Source organism: Saccopteryx leptura, chromosome 5 (genome assembly GCF_036850995.1).
Source record: "Saccopteryx leptura isolate mSacLep1 chromosome 5, mSacLep1_pri_phased_curated, whole genome shotgun sequence".
Lineage (NCBI taxonomy): Eukaryota > Metazoa > Chordata > Mammalia > Chiroptera > Emballonuridae > Saccopteryx > Saccopteryx leptura.
In genome coordinates this window covers 113,559,650-113,583,557 of record NC_089507.1, presented here as the reverse complement: position 1 = coordinate 113,583,557, position 23,908 = coordinate 113,559,650, and the positions used below count along the sequence as shown (strand labels likewise).

At 42.0% G+C, this 23,908-nt stretch overlaps 1 protein-coding gene across 7 annotated transcripts in view; it reads right to left on the bottom strand.

Annotated features, from left to right (window-relative positions):
• Positions 1 to 23,908, bottom strand: part of PARD3 (par-3 family cell polarity regulator) — a 696,077-nt gene that overhangs the window by 194,724 nt on the left and 477,445 nt on the right. For 4 of the 7 annotated variants that reach the window (XM_066386075.1, XM_066386074.1, XM_066386076.1 and 1 more), the window contains one exon: positions 5,429 to 5,539. The exons of the other annotated variants lie outside the window; for them this stretch is intronic. In XM_066386075.1, the coding sequence (XP_066242172.1) occupies positions 5,429 to 5,539 (111 nt within the window). The remainder of the gene's footprint in view (positions 1 to 5,428; positions 5,540 to 23,908) is intronic. 7 annotated transcript variants of the gene reach the window in all.

The following is a 23,908-nucleotide window of genomic DNA, read 5'->3' as shown; positions in this document are numbered from 1 at the left end:
CAGCTCATATTTCATCTTTCAGGCCTTCTTTCCAACCTTCCTTGCCATCCATCCATTAACACAGGCTTATTGTCATTCCAGAAAACATTGAACACAATTTTTTAAGAATGTATAAAAATGCAATATAAATCAAAATGAAAATAGATACTAACTTTTAAAAGCAGTATGTGCGGGGGGGGGGGGGGAATCTTTTTTTTTTTTTTGTATTTTTCTGAAGCTGGAAATGGGGAGAGACAGACAGACTCCTGCATGCGCCTGACCGGGATCCACCCGGCACGCCCACCAGGGGGCGATGCTCTGCCCCTCCGGGGCATCACTCTGTTGCGACCAGAGCCACTCTAGCGCCTGGGGCAGAGGCCAAGGAGCCATCCCCAGCACCCGGGCAATCTTTGCTCCAATGGAGCCTCGGCTGTGGGAGGGGAAGAGAGAGACAGAGAGGAAGGAGAGGGGGAGGGGTGGAGAAGCAGATGGGCGCTTCTCCTGTGTGTCCTGGCCGGGAATCGAACCCGGGACTTCTGCACGCCAGGCCGATGCTCTACCACTGAGCCAACCAGCCAGGGCCAAAAAAAATCTATTTTATAGAAAAAATAGGCATAGACTAGTTTGGTAACAGTGGTACTATTACTGATCTTTTTTTTTGCCTTCCTATTTTAATGGTATGAGATTTTTTCCCCCAAAATTTTCTGTAGATTTAGAGTTAGAATAAATTTATAATTAGACCTTAAAATGCACACATTTGAAACAGGCGAGAATCACATGGGAAAGAGTCAAGTGATAAAGAGAGGTGGAACAAGGTTAAGATTCCTCCATACACAAAGCAGGAACTCCAAAGGAGAAGCAGGTCGCATGGCTCAGGGGTCTAAGAAACAATCAACCGACTTCCATGGCTGGTTACACGGGTGTGGGGATGGCTATGGTTACACCAGAGCCAACAGTTGGTTGTCTAGTCCTGTCCCAGTAACTCATAATGCACATTAACATAATCAGGGCTTTGAGAAATAACAAAAGGAAGAACTATGTATGCATAAACTAGTTTAATCAAGAAGCTCTTAAGACATATTTGCACATGGAACCCTCTTCTGTTCCTGAACATTTTGGGGGGGGGAACCCTGCACCACACTGTTTAGACGCCAACCATTAAAGCCTAAGGGGAGATATTATTGGAGCAAAGACACAAAAGAAAGCCAAAATGTCGTTCTGACACCTGGTCAAAGGAGAAGCCCATCCCTGCACTTCATAATAAAAGCTCAGTAAACCTGAAGGGCAGATGTCATTTAATGGCACATGTTCCATTTAGGGTTTGGAGTCCAACACTTTTGTGCAGTGGAAATGAGCCAACAGGCGCTCAGTCCTCAGCACCCCTGAAAGAGGGACCAGTAAGAGGTAACCATCACTGAATTCACACTGCAACTCCAAATATAACAGCTTCGCTTAGTGTCCTTGCCGAGCCCAGGCTGTGGTGAGCGGCCTCTCTGAGACGGCAGGGGACCTAGGTTCAGAGCTCAGAGCCAGAAGTCACATGAGCACAAGGCAGAACCGGCTAAATCCACCTGACATCAGCTCCAGCTTCCCCCTTCTCCAGAGACCCTGGGCGTGCAGACTCGGGTCTGGCAGGCCAGCACTATGGAGTCGGAGGACAGACCCACACGTGATCTTCCTCACCCATATCACCTTGGTGGACAGGCATATTCAAGACCCATCTCCCAGGATGGCAGGGAGTGGATGGCAAGAGGAGGGAGTTAGCAAGAATGGAGTCAAAATCCATCTCAACCGCATACTCAGAAGAATCTAATGGACTTTCTAAATAGATCTTAATGTGAAAGGCAAAATGATTTAAATTATGTTCATTGTGCTCTTAATTTTTCAATATTTATATCTTAAATAATAGTCACTCTTCATGGGTGTGTACAGACAAATAACATTTTGGTATGTGGGCATGTCATAATCAAGGAATGCCAAACTTTCTTTACATGGAATCAGCCAAAATAATTTTTTGGAACTCAGAGCTACAGTGGTAAACAATGTCACAGGACATGCTTCACCACTCCTCAGCACTGAAGTAAAGACTGTGGTGAACATATAAATAGTGGTTTATTCATATTTATCCATCTCTCCAATCAAATTCTTTTCAAAGAAGTTGCCATTTCCAACCTCAGAAGATCTGCTGATGCTGACAGACTTAAAAATAGAAAGAACTTAAAATATAGAAAGAATTTACTAAATAGACTTACTTCTGTACCCTATTCTTAGAAAGGACTTACAAAACAGGGCTTTCTCTATCCAAACAAGAAACACTAAGCACACTTCATTTATTAATCCGAGCATTTACAAGATCCACATGTTTAAATAAAACATACTTGTCGAGACTGTTATGGAAGGAAAAAGTATAATAGTATTCTTAAATTATGAAGCTAATTGATTTTTTTTAATGGATCATTCACTCTCGGCCTCTTGTATGTTGTAAATTCATCATGACCCACCACGTTCCCAGAAGTATTGCATCACCAGAGGAGCAGAGCTGGAGAATAAAAGCAAAACTGAGAAGGGCAATGTGCCTGAGGCAGATTAATAATACAAGGAAAACCATTATGTAAAACAATAAATAAAAAATCATTGTCTGACTGGAAATTGTTGAGTATGCATTATAAAAGTATTTTGGAAAACATTGATAGAATACTGCATTGAAACACAGAAGTCATTTCCAACTACAAAAAAAAAAAAAAAGGAATATTTAGAATGTAAAAATGGTGAAGGAAGAAAACTGCCCCCTTTGGCTGGCACCACACAGGGCAGAAGGAGAAGGTTTCTATCACTCAGACTGTTCTCTAACTAAATTACATGGCTGCCCGTGGGTAAACCTGAGTTCATTCTTTTACCTGGTGTGTGTGTACTCTTCCTTTAAAGTCCAGAAAGTCTTTTAGGACATAAGTTCATAACGATTAAGCAATTGAATGCCATGTTTTACAATGAGTTAATAAATTTGAGGAATCCCAAACTAGTGAGAATAAGACAGAGTCCTAGAACTCAAGAAAGATAGAATGATTTTAGAAAATAAAATTGGATAAGAACCATAAAAATAAACTCAAATTTGCACCATAAATTAAAAGTCTGTATTTTTCCACCTAACATATTTTATATTTTGAAAAGCTACAAACAGAATAACTATCCTAGCAAAAAGAAAGAAAGAGAGAGAAAAAGAGAACGAAACCTCAAATATGAGAAAGATAAAGGAAAAAATACCCAAATATTAATTGCTTTCAAGGAAAACTGTAGCAGAACACTCTTTTGGGTTCATTCATTGTTTACATAAAACCAAAAGCAGCTCAATTCCAGAACTGTAGTAGACTTAAAGATGCTGGGCTCTGATCCTAGCGACGGATAATATTTTGCTTTATAGCTTTGATCAAGGCACCAGAAACCCTCGCACACCCCAGATTATTTGGAATAAAGTAGACATAGTCTCTGTTGCCATGGCAGCTCTGCTAAAGAAACGTGACAGTACGGGGAGCTCACGGCAAGCCGTGAACCTGCAGCAGATGTGTCCGATGGCTCTCTCATGCCCTGAGAATGACAATGAGAAAAATTGTAACTGCTTATCAAAAAATAGTTTTCAAGTGTCTGTTTAAAGTAACTCTTCAACCATCTCCTTGGTCTTTGGGTTCCCTTGAACAGTTTTGTAGGGGTTCAGAACAAGCCTCCTTGGAATGTGCCACTGAGGCACACAGATGATTTTGAGCTGAGGAAAACGGAGGCCCTCAAAAACCCCGGGAAGACCTTGTACCTCCCCTCTTAACTGCCTAAAAGAATTTAGACAGAAGGTTTAGTCCAGGAAGAGAACTCTCACCAGAAAGAACTATGAAGACTATAATCCAGGTGTGGAAAACGGAGAGAACTTATGAGGAAGGCCCATTTGTGCTAAGTCCTCTCTGGGTCCCTTGTCACTGCGTGGCACAGCCAACATCTATGTACCAAACATCTGCTTCTCCGTCTTCCTGTCAATCTATTTCCTCCCTCTGAAGTACAAGGTGTCTCCCCCTCCTCTTCAGCGCAGATTGGTGCAAAGCCTGACTTCCTGTACCTCAGGACATCACGGAGCCCCCACACTTCTGGAATTGAAGTTGGTTTTCTCCTGTTAATCTGTCTTATGACAGTTTAAGTCTTCGACCAGCCAGAGAACCTAGAAGGGCAGAGGAGAAACCTTTCCTTCCTAACAACAGCAATCTTTCCAGATGAGCTAGAACACAATCAAAGTAAAAATAAATAAATAATAAATAAATAACATTACCAAATGTGAGAAGAGTGAAACAGAGTGATAAAACAGACATAAATGTCAGGTCTGAAAGGCAAGCAACTCAGCAAAAATTAACATCCTCCTTAATTCTCATTATAAAAGCGTGATATTTTAAATGCAATATAAAAATTCAAATAGTCTTATAGCCAAATGAGTATTTCTTAAAAATTATTATCATAGGCCTGACCTGTGGTGGCGCAGTGGATAAAGCGTTGACCTGGAAATGCTGAGGTCGCCGGTTCGAAACCCTGGGCTTGCCTGGTCAAGGCACATATGGGAGTTGATGCTTCCAGCTCCTCCCCCCTTCTCTCTCTCTGTCTCTCCTTTCTCTCTCTCTCTCTCTCTCTGTCTCTCCCTCTCCTCTCTAAAAAAAAATGAATAAATAAAAATAAAAAAAATTTGAAAAAAAAAAAAAAAAAAATTATTATCATATAATACACACTCAAAGATGAGAGAAAACTGTAAATACTTCTTTATGGTGTAAAAAATGACTGTAAATTCAGTTTTAATGTACATTCCCAATGCCTTACTATCTCCTATGCGGAACATCTTAATGAAAATCAATAGATAGCCTGACCAGGCGGTGGCGCAGTGCATAGAGCGTCAGACTGGGATGCGGAAGACCCAAGTTTGAGACCCCGAGGTCACCAGCTTGAGCTCAGGCTCATCTGGTTTGAGCAAAGCTCACCAGCTTGGACCCAAGATTGCTGGCTTGAGCAAGGGGTTACTTGGTCTGCTGAAGGCCCATGGTCAAGGCACATATGAGAAAGCAATCAATGAACAACTAAGGTGTTGCAACGAAAAACTGATGATTGACGCTTCTCATCTCTCTCCGTTCCTGTCTGTCCCTATCTATCCCTCTCTCTGACTCTTGCTCTGTCTCTGAAAAAAAATAAAAATAAAAAAAAAGAAAACCAATAAATAGAATTCATTGTAATACCTCCCATAAATGTAAGGTTTTTCTTTTAATCCCTCTTTACACTGTATTCAACCCATAACCATCAGTAGTTCAATTCACACAGAAATAAATAAAACCAACTGAATGCAAAGTCTTTATATTTAAAAAGAAATCATAAGGAAGAGTGGAAAGGGGAGGAGGGCCTCGCTAGTGAGGTGTAGTCAAGGAACTGCGTCTACCTCGCCTGCTCCTGCTGCATGCGCCTCCTGTCCTCTTCCGAGGTTAGGGAGTCTTGCATCTGAACTTTACCCGTGCTGTCAATCTTGTCATCTTTGCGATGTTTGCCAAACCTGTTGACAATAAAAAATTCTAACTTGTCAATATATACAAAATAAGTTTCTTCATCTATTGTGACAGAGACATTGACTGGTACCCAATGCAGGGGCTCACGTGTCCCCTGTGGTTCGCTAGTGTGACCTGGCCTTAGTATATTTAACCAGATCATTTGATTCTTTTTTTAGGAAAACTGGCTGGGGAGAACCCTTTTAGAAAATGGTAGCAATACTCATTTTTCTTTTGCAAAACAAACAAACAAAAATAAACAACAAAACAACAGAAACCTTGAGTTCCTTGTTATTAAACAAATATGCAATAAATGTATATAGGACAGAGTGTCGAAAATACCTCAGATGCTGGGAGGAGGGCAGACATCTGCATTGCAGTGAGTTTCTCTTACGACTAAAGGATAATAATCTACGGTGGTCAATTTAATAACCTCTCCATAAACAACAGCTCACGATTTTTGGTAAGGTTTATTGGAAACATTCATCCCAGTTTAAAAACAGACAAGCCCGTGTTTGTGAGGTTTAAAGTACAAAGGATAATTCACAATGGTGTGATACTCATAGCTTATAAAATGGAAAGCTGTAGGGGAACTCTCATCAAATCCTTTTCCTAAATTTGATGAAAAGCAATTGCCAAAGATGGAGTCTTTGACTTGGAAATCTTTATCTGATAAAAAAACAAACATGCACAATTCAAAAACAGTCCACACCAATTTCCACAGAGGGGTGCTGAGCTTGAGGCTCTCTAAGAAAACACTTCTGCCATCTAAAATACCTCAGAAACCTCACCCTGGTATCAATTCTTTTTCCTGCTCTGTTACTTCCTCCACAAAAATACCATGCTGTCAGGAAGGCATGTGCTACATATTCTCAAATGATCTCCATCTATAGTGACTGGACCACCAGGTGTTTCAAAAAAAAATCTTCTATAGACTGTTACTCAACAAAGCATTCATGTAAAGTAAGTACACTGAGTATTTCTGAGGACAAAGTAGAAATCTGACTTTTGGTGACGAGCCTATGAAAAAGAGGGTGTACAAGAGTGGGTCCAAACTGGAAATAAAAGAGAGAAAAGTATTTCAATAATGGCTTGGTTAGCAGCCTAGGTCATCATTAATATAAATCTGATGCCGAATACGGGTCGATATCTCAAGTATGTAGGAATGTCTCATATGTTAAGTAAAGTAACATTATGTTTGCAGAGGGATGAAAGGAAAACATCTTTAAAGTGTTAAAACAGAAAAGTTAAAACACCATCACTACCACCGTTACTTTAAGAATTATGTCTATTACTAGATAGCACTCAAAAGTGGCTATAAAATGAACTTCTATAAAGCAAATCTATCCTTAAATGTTGTTGTTACTTAGAAATTAAAGACCATTTCAACTGCAAACAAGAAAAAAAGAGAAAAAGAAGGAATAATCCCCAATAACTTAAGTTCAGCATCTGACCACTTCTCACAAGGAATAAAATATATACTATGCTTTTCAAGCTATTAAATATACAATATTAAAAATAAAAACTTTCTCTTTCCTTAATTTTTTTTTTATTTTTTTATTTTTTTGTATTTTTCTGAAGCTGGAAACGGGGAGAGACAGTCAGACAGACTCCCGCATGCGCCCGACCGGGATCCACCCGGCATGCCCACCAGGGGGCGATGCTCTGCCCCTCCGGGGCGTCGCTCTGTTGCGACCAGAGCCACTCTAGCGCCTGGGGCAGAGGCCAAGGAGCCATCCCCAGCGCCCGGGCCATCCTTGCTCCAATGGAACCTTGGTTGCGGAAGGGGAAGAGAGAGACAGAGAGGAAGGAGGGGGTGGGGTGGAGAAGCAAATGGGCGCTTCTCCTATGTGCCCTGGCCAGGAATCGAACCCGGGTCCCCCGCACGCCAGGCCGACGCTCTACCACTGAGCCAACCGGCCAGGGCCTCCTTAATTTTTGTTATATAAATACTGCTTAAGAATTAAGCATGGCCCTGGCCAGTTGGCTCAGCAGTAGAGCGTCGGCCTAGCGTGCGGAGGACCCGGGTTCGATTCCCGGCCAGGGCACATAGAAGAAGCGCCCATTTGCTTCTCCACCCCTCCGCCGCGCTTTCCTCTCTGTCTCTCTCTCTTCCCCTCCTGCAGCCAAGGCTCCATTGGAGCAAAGATGGCCCGGGCGCTGGGCATGGCTCTGTGGCCTCTGCCTCAGGCGCTAGAGTGGCTCTGGTAGCAATATGGCGACGCCCAGGATGGGCAGAGCATCGCCCCCTGGTGGGCAGAGCACCGCCCCTAGTGGGCGTGCCGGGTGGATCCCAGTCGGGCGCATGCGGGAGTCTGTCTGACTGTCTCTCCCTGTTTCCAGCTTCAGAAAAATGAAAAAAAAAAAAAAAAAAAAAAAAAAAAAAGAATTAAGCATAATTGTTGAGTTTATAGAATGAATGAAAGAATATAAAAAATAACAAAAAATGAATACATCTCAGTAGAAGCCAACATCTAAAACATGTTTGTTAATTTGACAACAATTTGCTTAGCATCTACAGAGAATTAAAAATAAAAACTTTAGTTCAGAAAAGAGGACAAGGCTGGATGGATTAACTTGAGTGGCATCAGTGTGTAGACAGTATTTAAAGCCCGTGTGAATTCCCATCCTAAACATTTGGCCCTGGTCAGTTGACTCAAAGGTAGAGCATCAGCCTGGCATGTGGAAGTCCCGGGTTTGATTCCTCGTCAGGGCACACAGGAGAACTGACCATCTGCTTCTCCACCCCTCCTTCTCCCCTTTCTCTCTCTCTTCTCTTCCTGTAGCCATGGCTTGATTGGTTTGAGTGCATTGGCCAAGGGTGCTGAGGATGGCTTGTGGAACTTCCACCTCAGGAGCTAAAAATAGCTCAGTTGCAAGCATGGCCCCAGATGGGCAGAGCATAGGCCTCAGACAGGGCTTGCTGGGTGGATCACGGTCAGGGCACATACTGCAGACTGACTCTATCTTCCCTTCTCTCACTTGAAAAAGAAGGAAATAAAAATTTTCTGCCACAAAGAGGCATGTGGAAATATGAAATGTATTAAATTCTAAATTCAAGAAAAGTATAAGTTCAAATCTTAATACATGATATATATTTATAACTAGGTACTCATAAAGGTAAAACATTTTAACTACTTGTGGTATTGCAGTTTATAAATGTTCTTCAGTTGATACAATCCTGCTAATATTGACTTATTTTGTTTTGTTGTTACAGACATTGTGTCAGTTCACATTCTAGGCTTCCTACATTTATCCCTATATCATATTTGAGAAACATTCAGTGACAAAAGATACATTATATATCCATACCAAAGGTACAGTTTCATCTTATGAGAAGATCATGTATATCTGTCCTTGGAGTTAATATGAGGAAATGTTGAGAGTTTTTCATACTGCAAAACACTTTAGATATTTTCAGCTCCAAACCTAACACTGGATCTAAATAGCTATGTTAAATCTTTTTCTTAAATGGTTTTGGTCCTACTTTGTAAAGACTGTTATAATTTTGACCCTGTCTGGGTAGCTCAGTTGGTTAGAACATCATTTCAGTGGGTTCTGTCCCCGGTCAGGGCACATAGAGGAATCAACCATTGAATGTATAAAATGAGTGGAACAACAAATTGATAACTTTCTCTCTATTTCTTTTTTTCTTAAAATCAATCAATAAATAAAATTTTTTTAAAAAGTTTTAGTTTTATATCTAAGTCCACCAACCTTCAGCTTTTTAAGTACACGTGATTAAAAAAAAATAGAATCCTGACTCATATTTAAGAAGCGCTTCTTCTTTCTCACTGTATTACATAGTAAATGTAAAATATTAGTTTCCTAGATTGTTCCCTTATCTATTTAATGATTTTCAAATTTATTATCAAACTATTACAGTACACTTTCTATGTTTAAGTTATAGATTCAAGATTAGTATATGAAAAAAAAGAAACCACAAAATGTAGACTAGTATACTAGCACTGGGACATTTCTCTTAATACCTGCTTTAGTGAATAAAGTATCTCATTTCTTTAGGCCAGGAGTCGGGAACCTATGGCTCGTGAGCTAGATGTGGCTCTTTTGATGGCTATATCTGGCTCACAGACAAATCTTTAATAAAAATAAATAATGTTAAAAAATATAAAACATTCTCATGTATTATACTCCATTTCTTACCGCTCATGTTCATGGTTGCGGGTGGCTGGAGCCAATCACAGCTGTCCTCCAGGACAACACCAAATTTTTATTGGATAATCCATAACGTACACAGGTTGTTGTCAGGTCAGGAAGTAAACTTCCCTCCTTTTAATCAAGTAGTCAGCTAGCTAATTGCAGAAACCCTTTTGACAAAGAAGACGGCTAAAAAAAAAAAGATGAGGAGTATCGTACTTTTCAGCAAGAATGGATAGAGGAATTCACCTTTGTGGAGAGAGCAGGTTCTGCAGTGTGTCTAATATGCAATGATAAAATTGCATTGATGAAACTGTCAAATATAAAGTGGCACTTTGACACACGCCATACTACATTTGCATCGAAATATCCAGCGGGGACAGCAGGAAGAAAGCATGTCAAGAGCTACTGTGCAGAGTGCAAGCTAGTCAGCAGCAACTCCGTGTTTGGACCCAACAAGGTGACTGGAATTCAGGTAGCTTTGCTGGTGCTTTAGCAATTGTGAGAAATGGAAAGCCATTCACAGATGAGGAGTATGCCAAAACATTCATGCTTGCTGTTGCCAATGAACTTTTTGACGACTTTTCGGATAAAGACAAGATAATTGAACAAATAAAAGACATGAACTGTTCATGATCATACCATCATGATGGCAAATCAAATTGAGGCAACACAAGTGAAGGACATAAATGCAATACCATTCTTTTCTCTAACTTTGGATGAGTCAACAGACGTAAGCCATTTATCCCAGTTCAGTGTGATTACAAGGTATGCTGTCCGTGACACACTACGTGAGAAAAGTCTTGCTGTTTTGCCTATGAAAGAGACAACAAGAGGGGAGGATTTATTCAAGTCTTTTACTGAGTTTGCTAAAGAAAAAAATCTACCAATGGATAAACTTATTTCAGTGTGTACTGATGGTGCTTCGTGCATGGTGGGGAAAAACAGAGGATTCGTAGCGCTTCTTTGTGAACATGAAAAGAGACCCCTCCTAAGTTTTCACTGCATCCTACATCAGAAGGCGCTTTGTGCTCAGATGTGTGGCGAGCAGCTTGGTGAGGTGATGTCACTGGTCATTTGGGTGGTCAACTTTATTGTTGCCCGTGCTTTATTTTTTTATTTTTTTTATAATAATTTTATTTTTTTAATGGGGCGACATCAATAAATCAGGATACATATATTCAAAGATAACAAGTCCAGGTTATCTTGTCGTTCAATTATGTTGCATACCCATCACCCAAAGTCAGATTGTCCTCTGTCACCTTCTATCTAGTTTTCTTTGTGCCCCTCCCCCTCCCGCTTTCCCTCTCTCTTTCCCCCCTCCCCCCATAACCACCACACTCTTATCAATGTCTCTTAGTTTCTCTTTTATGTCCAACAAAGAATGTAAAGGACTTATATAATGAAAACTATAAGCCATTGTTAAGAGAAATCGAAAAAGATATAATGAGATGGAAGAATATACCTTGTTCTTGGTTAGGAAGAATAAATATAATCAAGATGGCCATATTACCCAAAGCAATATACAAATTTAATGCAATTCCCATCAAAATTCCAATGACATTTTTTAAATAAATAGAGCAAAAATTCATCAAAAAGAATGAAGCTGGGGGCATTACAATACCTGACTTCAAACTATATTATAGAGCCACGACAATCAAAACAGCATGGTATTGGCAGAAAAATAGACACTCAGACCAATAGAACAGAATAGAAAGTCCAGAAATAAAACCACATATATATAGTCAAATAATTTTTGATAAAGAGGCCAACAACACACAATGGAGAAAAGAAAGCCTCTTCAATAAATAGTGCTGGGAAAACTGGAAAGCCACATGCAAAAGAATGAAACTGGACTACAGTTTGTCCCCCTGTACTAAAATTAACTCAAAATGGATCAAAGATCTAAACATAAGACCTGAAACAATTAAGTACATAGAAGAAGACATAGGTACTAAACTCATGGACCTGGGTTTTAAAGAGCATTTTATGAATTTGACTCCAAAGGCAAGAGAAGTAAAGGCAAAAATTAATGAATGGGACTACATCAGACTAAGAAGTTTTTGCTCAGCAAGAGAAACTGATAACAAAATAAACAGAAAGCCAACTAAATGGGAAATGATATTTTCAAACAACAGCTCAGATAAGGGCCTAATATCCAAAATATACAAAGAACTCATAAAACTCAACAACAAACAAACAAACAATCCAATAAAAAAATGGGAAGAGGACATGAACAGACACTTCTCCCAGGAAGAAATACAAATGGCCAACAGATATATGAAAAGTTGCCCGTGCTTTAAATGACCGCCAGTTTAAAACACTGCTGGATGAAGTTGGGAATAATTAATTATCCTGGTCTGCTTCTGCACAGCAATGTTCATTGGTTGTCAAGACAGAAGGTGCTCAGCCATTTCACGGCTTGTCTGAGCAAAATCTGGACTTTTCTTGAAATGACAAACGTCGAGCATCCTGAGTTAGCTAACACTGAGAGGCTCCTGAAGTTCTATTATCTCATGGACATGATTGGACATCTGAACCAGCTCAATGTGAAAATGCAAGGCGTTGGAAATACAGTCTTATTCCTTCAACAAGCAGTGTTTGCATTTGAAAACAAGATGGAACTCTTCATCGCGGACATTGAAACAGGTTGTTTACTATACTTTAAAAAACTGGGAGAGTTTAAAGATACATGCACAGCAAGTGACCCTGCTCAACATCTTGATCTCCAGCAGCTAGCAGGCTTCACATCTAATCTCCTGCAGTCATTCAAAGCGTGCTTTGGAGAATTTCGTGAGCGCACTCATCTTTTTAAGTTCATCAACAATCCACACGAGTGTGCAGTGGACAGTGCCGACCTGAGTTACATCCCCAGTGTCTCTGTCAGAGATTTTGAGCTACAAGCTGCTGACCTGAAGGCCTCAGACATGTGGGTGAATAAGTTCAAGTCACTGAATGAAGATTTTGATAGACGTGCACGACAGCAAGCAGAGTTGGCGAGCAAACACAGTGGGAGAGATGAAAAAACTTCAACCTGCGGACCAGCTGATTGTCAAAACTTGGAAGGTGCTTCCCATCACATACCACACAGTGCAGCGTGTGAGTATTGCTGTACTGACAATGTTTGGCTGTACGTACGCATGTGAGCAGCCTTTCTCAAAACTAAAGAACGTTAAGACCAACCTACAATCACATTTAACGGGTGGAAGTCTCAACACCTGCATAAAGCTTAACCTCACCACGTATCAAGCAGACTACAAAGCCATCAGCAAAACCATGCAGCACGAGAAGTTGCATTAATGGTAAGAAGTACTTTATTCATCATTGGTTAGCAACAGCATAACCACATTATTAAAAAGAATTCAGAGACTTATTGTACTTTAAAAATGTTGGTCTTACATAGAATGCACACATTTACTTGTATTTAATGTTAAACATATTGTATGGCTCTCATGGAATTACAATTTAAAATATGTAGTGTTCATGGCTCTCTCAGCCAAAAAGGTTCACGACCCCTGCTTTAGGCATACTATAACATCCCAGCATATTACTTTATAATTGGGGTAATAATCTCTCAGCCATAATTTTTTGACAAAATTTAAAAAATAGACTGTAAGTAAAGAAATATACAACCATTCTAGAATATAAAAAGAAAAAAAGTAGTTACATCTCATTCACTCTATTCTAGTGTTCTTAATTTATAGTTGCTGAACTCTTCCTGAAAGGGGGAGGCGGTGGTCATTGAAAATTTTCAGCTACAGGGACTCAGCAGTCAGTTTCACAGCCCAAATCAGTCACCAACCAATGAGGACAATCATTTAATTGCAAGGTGCTTAAGAACTTAGAAGATATCAATTACATTTATTGTATCTTTTAAAAGCCATTGATGAATTTTTATGGGTCCCATTCCAAGGAACAGCAGAGCTGAATAAATACTGAACTAATATCATAATCAGGAAGCAAACCCGCTCTCAGCAGAGAATTGGTTTTATGAATTGCTTTCTGACTATCTGAAGCACAGGTGCGCACGGGTACTGCCTCACCCAGCAGGTACGATGCTGAACTAGAGAGCGATCTCCTAGATCCATGACTGTGAGTGTGTCCTTTTTTTTTTTTAATAGAGAAAAAAACCCCAGAAAGCTTGAGAATAAGTTGATAGGAAAAAAATTGCTTTGGAGGTAGTGCTGCATGGACAGAGCTGGTTCCAGGAAAAATAAAACCAAAACACCACTGCAGACATTCTGAGGAAGCCACAGAACACCACTGCAGACTCATTGTCAGGGAGCCACAAAACACCACTGCAGACTCATCACCAGGAAGCCACAAAACACCACTGCAGACTCATCACCAGGAAGCCACAAAACACCACTGCAGACTCGTTGTCAGGAAGCCACAGAACACCACTGCAGACTCATTGTCAGGGAGCCACAAAACACCACTGCAGACTCATCACCAGGAAGCCACAAAACACCACTGCAGACTCGTCGTCAGGAAGCCACAGAACACCACTGCAGACTCATTGTCAGGGAGCCACAAAACACCACTGCAGACTCATCGTCAGGAAGCCACAAAACACCACTGCAGACTCATCGTCAGGAAGCCACAAAACACCACTGCAGACTCATCACCAGGAAGCCACAAAACACCACTGCAGACTCGTCGTCAGGAAGCCACAAAACACCATTGCAGACTCGTCGTCAGGAAGCCACAAAACACCACTGCAGACTCATCGTCAGGAAGCCACAAAACACCACTGCAGACTCATCGTCAGGAAGCCACAAAACACCACTGCAGACTCGTTCTCAGGAAGCCACAAAACACCACTGCAGACTCGTCATTAGGAAGCCACAAAACACCACTGCAGACTCGTCATTAGGAAGCCACAAAACACCACCGCAGACTCGTTGTCAGGAAACCACAAAACACCACTGCAGACTCATCGTCAGGAAGCCACAAAACACCACTGCAGACTCGTCATTAGGAAGCCACAAAACACCACCGCAGACTCGTTGTCAGGAAACCACAAAACACCACTGCAGACTCATCACCAGGAAGCCACAAAACACCACTGCAGACTCGTTGTCAGGAAGCCACAAAACACCATTGCAGACTCGTCGTCAGGAAGCCACAAAACACCACTGCAGACTCATCGTCAGGAAGCCACAAAACACCACTGCAGACTCATCGTCAGGAAGCCACAAAACACCACTGCAGACTCATCGTCAGGAAGCCACAAAACACCACTGCAGACTCATCACCAGGAAGCCACAAAACACCACTGCAGACTCGTTCTCAGGAAGCCACAAAACACCATTGCAGACTCGTCGTCAGGAAGCCACAAAACATCACTGCAGACTCATCGTCAGGAAGCCACAAAACACCACTGCAGACTCGTTCTCAGGAAGCCACAAAACACCATTGCAGACTTGTTGTCAGGAAGCCACAAAACACCACTGCAGACTCGTCATCAGGAAGCCACAAAACACCACCGCAGACTCGTCGTCAGGAAGCCACAAAACACCACTGCAGACTCGTCGTCAGGAAGCCACAAAATACCACTGCAGACTCGTCGTCAGGAAGCCACAGAGGAGCCACGTCTCATTAGAACAGGACTGACATGAGCATCTCTTCCCCGGACGCTTTCTTCACAGAGAACACAGAAATGCTTGACTCCGCAAAGTTATCTCACAGTCATTTGCTAAAGGAGTTGTCCTGTGATGCCTCACAGTGAGGTCATGGGTGTCTGCCCAGCCAGCCACACACAGGGTCACTGTCCAGCATGACGGGCCAAATGTGCCCTGGCATGTGGGGAACACAGAAAGCAAACACATACAGCGACGAACAGCTATGGCGAAATTCTTAGGGCTTTTGTATAGAAAGCACTGTCAGAAACAACTAATCGTCAAGAGTTGAGGGCAATTAAACTCCATCATTTCGGTTTTTAGGAGACCTAACTCTGTCCACAGTGTACCTGGCATGGAAATCTTTTGCTGTAGTTTATGCTGCTAATAAAATTAGAGATCTTTAGGGAAAAAATATTATGCCGAATGATAAAATAAAAATATAATGGGTTCTGTGATGAAAAGGCTTTTCTTCATATCACATTGAAAAACATGGTACAGTAAATAGAAAATCGAACAACCCACTGTCCTATTTCAAAGTTGACGAATAGAATATCCAGTACCAATTATCTTCTAAGCTTTGAGGAATAATATTTAAAATTAAATTATTTTCCCAAAACAACCTCACTGAACTGTTGCCTAGAAATCTGTATAACCAAGGTCTTCATGTGTAAGAAGGACTTTTCTGCGATACCTCTCTTACTATGGATCCTGAGATACATTGGTTGAATGATGCTCCTTGGCTGAGGAAGGGAAATGAACGTGGATCACAGGGGAAGTCAGTACCAACTGCCCACACCCCGTCTGTACCCCCAAAGCCCAGCTCCTGCCAGGGAGTGCCCGACACAAACATCTCACGCCATCCCCTGCCCTGAATGCTGCCCTTGTTTCTACAAGTGGGAAGATCTTACAAATAAACAATTCCTTTCTCCACAATTTTTAAAATCTCCTTCTGGAACCTTCCAGTTGCTTCTGGTGGACACACAGGTGCCCGGTGGGCAAAGTCCAAGACCCTGTCCAGCAGATACACACACTAGGTGCTGGGTCCTTCTCACGCCCCAGACCCCATGTGCCTCAGGAGCACACTGTCACCCAAATCAAAGCACTGTCACGAGCTTTTAACATCACTCCTTGCTGGTCCTCTGAGTCATACTTCTCCTAAACAACTTCAGATCCAAGCTCCTCTAGAAAACCTTCTTCCATTGATTCTGCTACAGGCATTTTCCATGTTCCTGGTGTGAGCTTTGACTTCCCTCCACCCATCACCCTAACTTCTAATGCAATTATGAACTGATTTTTGTCCTAAAGCCCGAAAAGGTAAGAGCTCTAACTTTTATGTAAAAACAAAAATCTAGCCATATATCCTTGTAGCTTGTGTTACTGCACTTTTGTCCACTGAATGTATATGTGTACTTGTTTCTGAAGCTTAAAGCCTGGAGATTAGGCACCTCACCCGATATCTTTGACAGGCAAGGGTATTAAAGCCCAGGAGGTAAACAGAAGTGCCCAAAGTCACAACGTTAGGTAAGTATGGGTCACCTCCTAGCTAGTTTAAGATATCCCAGTGACTCTGAACTTGAATACTCCTAGAGAAAATGAAATTTCCAGACCTGTGAAGTTCACTTGCTGTAAATCCTGAGACACATAATTGAGCACCTGTCTAATGCTCTTTTGATTACTTAATTACACTTAACTAGAATTTAATGAATTCTTATTATGGACTTCACCTCACTGATCCCACAAACAAGGTGTGAGGTGGGTGTTATCATCTCCTGTTGTGGAGCTACTTCAGCAAGCTGAGATGCAGTTAATGATTTCACAGGTCAAACAACAAGAAATCACAAAGGCAGACTTCAGACCCAAACTCTCTGTTACTCCCAGCCACCTCAATACCTTTAGGAAGCAAAGACTGCCCATTATTGTATTCTGTTTATTTTGTTTTTTAGTATGTGCAAGAAATAGAAAGAGACAGACAGGAAGAGAGAAAGATGAGAAGCATCAACTTGTAGTTGCATTACTTTAGTTGTTGATTGACTGCTTCTCATACATACCTTGACAGGTGGGCCCCAGTCGAGATAGCGACCATGGGGTTGTGTCTCTGGTCACATGCTCAAACCAGATGAGCCTGCACTCAAGCCAGTGATATCAGGGTTTTGAACTGGGGACCTCAGCGTCTCAGGTCAACACTGTCCACTGTGCCACCACTGGCCAAGCCACCACTCCATTCATTTTAGGGGGAGCAGATGGTGAAAATGTCTTTGCTGAAGTGAATGAGATACACTGTAAACTGCCTGTAGCCATGAGGTACAGGGGACATTGTCCCTAAAAGACATTTGCCAGTAAAGGCCAGGAATCTGAGAAAAGTGATAAAAACCAACCACAAACCCATTTCCAGGCATTGCCAACATGTCTAAATGCAAAGATGCTCCCAAACCCCACACTGTCTGTCCTGACGTATGTAAATACTGCCAGGCAACAGTGAAGACCGTCCCCCTGCCCTGTCCCAAATCCAGCGTGAACACGCAAGAATCCAGCCCATGCATTTACATCGTATAATGATGTGCCCCCAGATTCTAGCCCTATTTTTGGTTCCTCAGCCTCCATTTTATACATGAGAAAAAGATAAAAGTCAGTCATCTCTAATATGCACTTCCCACACAGGACCGTACATGTCTTAGTAACATTGGAAGACATTGCAACCGTGATAGCACCCTTAATTTGCTCAGCAGTAGACTGTGGTGATGCTGGATGAAATCAGGGAGCAGGCTGATTATGACAAGCACAAAGCTCCTATTTAGGCAAAAAAACCCCAAAAAAATCCCACATCTTGATAATCAACAATGATGAGAAGGGAGCCTCAGATAAAGGTACCTGAGAATTCACTAGTGCTCTTGCAAAATGGGATACAGTTTTAAGTCGATGGAGTTTGGCAGAGGTTCTCTTTAAAAAGGAAATCCACAGACCGGAGAATCATTATTTGATTGTGTGCAGCCTTCATCAGTGCTGGCCTGATTAGATTTTAATGAACTAAATTTGTCTTGCCTGGTATCAGAGGAAAAAGAAGTGAGTTTTTCTAAAGAAAAAAAGGTAGCTCCTACTTAGCCCAGCTAGAACAGCCTGTAGCTGTACAACGCACCCTTAATGAAGAACAGGTCCTTCTCAGGACACCTGTGAAACGTCCTCATAAGCACACCTGTCTCCATGCAGCCTGTGTTATCTCATCAGCAGTGCACAATATGCCCAGTCACTCTACTTCAGGAGTCCCAGAGGTTATGGAACAAGAAAATATTAAAACAAGTAAACCGAACCAGTGCATTATCGGTTTTGTCTTTATAAGAACCACCGTAAACTCCAAGGATTTTAAACACTAAACCAAACACACATACACACACATGCTCACACACTCACATACTCAGACTTGCACACAGTGAGATCCAGATATTAAGACTTGAGAAGAAAAACCCAAGCAAACACAGTAATCCTTCAAAACACAAGATAAATGCCTAAATAATTCTAAAAAGAACCTTTATAACCTATACTTAGAGCCACTCAATAAAAAAAGACAGAAAATTGAGGGGAAGCATACCTCAATTATAATTTTTCAGGCATCAGCCAGTTCATAGAGCACATGACAGATTTTCTGTACAAATAAATTCCCTTTTTGTAAAAAGGGATAAATTAGTAATTACTGCTCCATACAGGATTTTTAAAAGATTTGATATACCTTATTTTTCTCAAAGCATTCCCAAATAATCAAACCACATTTATAACCCCATAAAGCCAAACGTGCAAATGCAAATAAATATGCAGGTTATTTTTGTTTTGCCTTTACAATGACTTCATAATGAATAATATATATACATTATATTATATATTATTATATACATATTATATATATTATATTTATATATATTATATAAAATTACACTCATGCACACACATTTAAACACAGTAAAAACAACATACAACTCAAATTTCTCTAAACGTTTAATTTGGTGCTGAAATCAGCCATGTCCACTTATAATGAAATTAAGAGAGCCTGTCACACAACTAACTACTTCTCTGCATCCTTCCTTCCCACTATTCTCCCCATTCTTGCTCTGTTCATTTTAATACATTATTGTTTCATAATACAATACTACAGATTGCAAATTACACTTGGCTCCAGGAACGATTATGAAAAAGACGATCGCTGCTGCCTCTGCTCAAATAACTCTGATAGTAATGAGGGGCTGATGGAGCTCTAAAGAGCCCATGTGATGAGAAGGGTCAATTTGAACATTTCTATTAAGCTCCCCTTGTGAAACACAACACTTGGCCAGGTCAGAGGAAGTAATCACACCCTGCATCTGGTTACCATGGTTTCCCCTCTCCTGAAGCATCAGAACAATTTAGTAGGTGGCATGGGCCCAAAGGCAGCCCCCCCCCCCCCCGCCCGCGAGAAACGCTAATGAGACTTAAGTCAAAAAACACATCTATGGAAAAGGGCATTTGAAAGAAGAAAAAGTAAAAAGGTAGGACAATGTTGTACCACATGGCTTCTCTCCTATTAGGACAAAGAATCAAGGGTTTTTGTATTTTATTTTTAGTAGCAAAGATAATTCCAATAATTTCTGTTACTCACCTACCTAAAAGTCAAATCGGCATCCGGGCTGTGAATGCTTCTGAGGGAATGCAAACACAGGCACAATGTAGGGACACCCATTCTGAGTCAAAAATATTCACCCTCAATTAAATAAATATACCCAGCGATTCAAATTCATCTTCATGACTACCAACAGGGGACCTGCTTCCAGGTGTGGTAGAAATGCCCTCGGGTGTGTTCTTATGTTGTCTGTGTGTCTTTGTGTATGGAGCCAGTGAAACCGACAAAGACAAGCAGAACATGGTCACTGAATATGGGGAGGAAGAGGAACAGACTTTTTGTAAAGGTCCTGGGAACTCTGAAAAATGGAAACTGCCCCAAAGATCTCATTATCTGTAAAGTGAAGGTGGTGCAGTGGTGGGATTCAGCTGGTTCGCACTGGTTCAGCAGAACTGATACCTAATGTTTTGTTGAATTCAGCAAACCAGTTGTTAAAATGGCACTTGTAATCAGGGTTCTCTCTAAGGTGGGCGCCTGGGTAGCTGCCCAATGTGGAAATTACAATTTTATATTCCTTACTCTTTTTTAATGTTCATCAACACAATAGCATATTCTAAGCACCTGTAGTAATGTTCATTCCATCCACAGGTGAAAAAAGTGCAAGTGAGGACACCAATCAAGAAGCAATATGGAAATATCTTAAATAATAGCTTAATTATTTTTTGTCAGGTATTATTTAATACTTTTTCATTAATATTTTAAACCTCTTATAATCTAGTTTTGTGTACCTTTTTTATTGCTCTTATTTAAGTATTGAATGCATGAAATAATAAACTACCTTTTGGTATATCAGTTCTTTATACTTAAAACAGTCATTAGGGCAGAGAACCGGTTAAGTTATTAGAATCCCACCTCTGAGGTGGTGGCTCCTTTTCCCTGTAGATGACAGGCAAGGATTGCAGTGGACGCTCTCTGTGGAGCAAATGAAGAGGTGCAAGGGTCCATGTGTACCTTCCCATTCATTTGCATGCTGGGCTGGGGGAGGGGGGGCAAGCAGTCAAGAGCATAGGACGACACACCCGCTTCTCAAACAGAGCTGAGAGCAGACACCTGCAGACGCAGTTCCCCCCCCCCGCCCCCAGCACCCACTGTCAGTCTGAGTCACACCACTCTCTTAAAGGAGGGACTGGAGGCCACACTGATTTGCTTACAGTCAGTGCTCCTGCAGCACACCTGGGTCCTAGCAAGCTGGACGCAGAGAGAAAACAATCGTGTGGCACCAGATATGGCCATTGCCCTTCTCTACAAGATCCTTGGCACCTCTGCGCTGGGGTTTCACACCACCAGGACGCACAGCTCTGCGTCTTCTTCAAAACTCAGCTGTGCTGAGAAGCCAGCTGGTAATGCAGACACGCAAGCTCGAGAAGGTCTCCTGGACTGAATGACAGGGCCAAAAACAAGGCCTGTCCGTGTCTCAGCTCCGTCCAGTGCGGCCCTCGGGGAGCGGAGCGTGAGATCTATCGAATGGCAAGCCGCTACCCTCTCCTTATCTGACTAAACAATTCAGCAAGCCTTCTAACACAGGACTTGTTGCTCTGGGCGCTGGCCCAGGAGTCCTGCTCTGCCAGCCCACTTCCAGCACCCAAGAACCATTGGGTCTGTGCTGCCCCCTGTGTGGTCCAAGGCCTCGCTGCTGTGCTGGCCAAAGCAGAGTGGATAGTTGTCTAATCAACTGTCCTGGAACAGGAGCCAATCCCATTAATATCAGCCTAAGTGCTCAAGTCTGTCCAGCTGCGGTGGCTTTTACAGAAAGGATATCATGTTACTTTTCCTTGACTAAAGATGGAAACGCCCAGCCCAAGCTTGTGGCTATAACCATGGTGCATTAGCAAGCCTCACTGCCTGAGGACACTGCATCTGTCTCCCTGCACATACGGATATATTTCTATCCCAAAAAACAGAAATAACCGATATATCTTTTATATCAAATGCATGCAGAATATGTCTACAAATTAATACAGAAATAATTAATCTAAAGAAAGTCCATGCAATAACAAACAAACAAAACACTTAAGCAAGAACAAGTTGACGGATGCACAGTACTTCAAAGTTCAAAAAGCTTTTTGAACACACGATTTCATTTAGTCCTTAAAATGGAACGTGGAGAACACAGGGCTGGGGGAGCTGAGGCTGCCATCAGGGCTCAGTGCCAGGGGCACAGAGCGGAGTTGAGAAGAGAGAGCACCAGACTCCAAACCCCAGGCTCCTTCAGCTCCAGAACACTGTCCCCCACTCAGACCAACCACATGCCTCTTAGGCTCTTCATGCTACTTTACATGTGAAGAGTTCACGAATTAAAGTAAAACCCTTATTTATGACATTGAAATCACATAAAAAATAAACTTTAAGGAAGGTCACCATGGAAGCCTCTTAAATGGTATAATACCAACTGCACCAAAAAATACTTGAAAGTGGTCCATGGAAGTTTAAGTCTTAAGTGTCCGCCCCAATGCACGGAGCAGTGTTCCTCCACACAGAATGATGGAAGTGTGCCGAGGATGGATGGGCCTGCAGGCAATCAGACACAGAACACTGAACAGTTCCAACCTTGGCGTCCTTGGAATGCTGGGTAGACACTCCTGTGTCGTGGGGGCTCTCTAGTACCCCAGAGGATGTGTGGCAGCATCCCGGGCCTCTAGCCCGGGCATCCTTGGAATGCTGGGTAGACACTCCTGTGTCGTGGGGGCTCTCTAGTACCCCAGAGGATGTGTGGCAGCATCCCAGGCCTCTAGCCCGGGCATCCTTGGAATGTTGGGTAGACACTCCTGTGTGGGGGCTCTCTAGTACCCCAGAGGATGTGTGGCAGCATCCCGGGCCTCTAGCCGCTGCATAGGAGTAGCACCCCCCGTCTTGTGACAAGCAAATAAGTTACCAGAGACTGCCTAAGGTCCCGTGTGGGGCAAAACCCCACAGTGGAGCACCACTGGATTAGAATTTACAACAACTAAGTTCAATGTGATGTCTTCCTGATTTACAAAGAAGAGGAGGAGGAATCCGAGGACAGTGAAAGGTATATTGTTGGGTCTTTCACCCACAAATGCTCCATTTATTACTTCCTAAACACTGAAGGAGTTCTACTGAAATGGTTAAGGTTGTATGCAGATGACCATCTAAGTCTCAGAAGACAAGACCTAGCCTGCTGTAAACCAAGAACATGTCTGGGGAATGTACCCACAAAAACCAGTATGTTTAAAAGGCACCAAAGGCAGAGCAATCAACATTAGAACACTGATTAAGGGGCTTGTACTAAAACATCAGAAAGACATCAGTTATCTGATGTGTGACAAATGGCACTATTACATACTAATAAAAGTACTATCAAAAATAGTAGCAGCAAAGATTAAATTCAACGTATGTTTTTTAAACATGAAGCACATTGCAGGAATCCTCACTCCAAAAAAAATGTACTTTTCTAACACAAATATCTATATATCCATCCCCTGCTCCACTGCCATGTTGCTACTCCTGGCTCCCTATGTTGGGAAGATTGTGGCCATTGTAAGTGGTAGGCATGTTTTACAATATTGGTGGTCTCCTACCTGTCTTTCTGGTTAAGCCAGAATGGTCTAGCTGGTGGTGGCTGGTCTTGCCCAGCACAGAAGTGTGGGCAGCGGCTGAAATCCCAGAAGCCTGGGGCGACCTGGCTTCAGAAACAGTGCACTAGAGAGGCAGTTTCCAGGAGAAGGCACTCCACAACAGGTGCTCTCCACTTCCCACCCAATAGCCACTTCCCCTTCTTCCTTACAAGTGGAACTCTGAGTTGATGGGGAGAGGTAATAAGCCTCGTTGGGATAAAGCTACTTTTCCCAGCCTCCTTTGCAAACAGGAGCTTAGATACAGTGACTTTGGGTGATGAGCACACAACACAATCAACAGTTCAAATGCTATGGAGATGTTCACCTGAAACCTATGTACTCTTATTGATCAATGTCAACCCATTAAATTTAACTTCT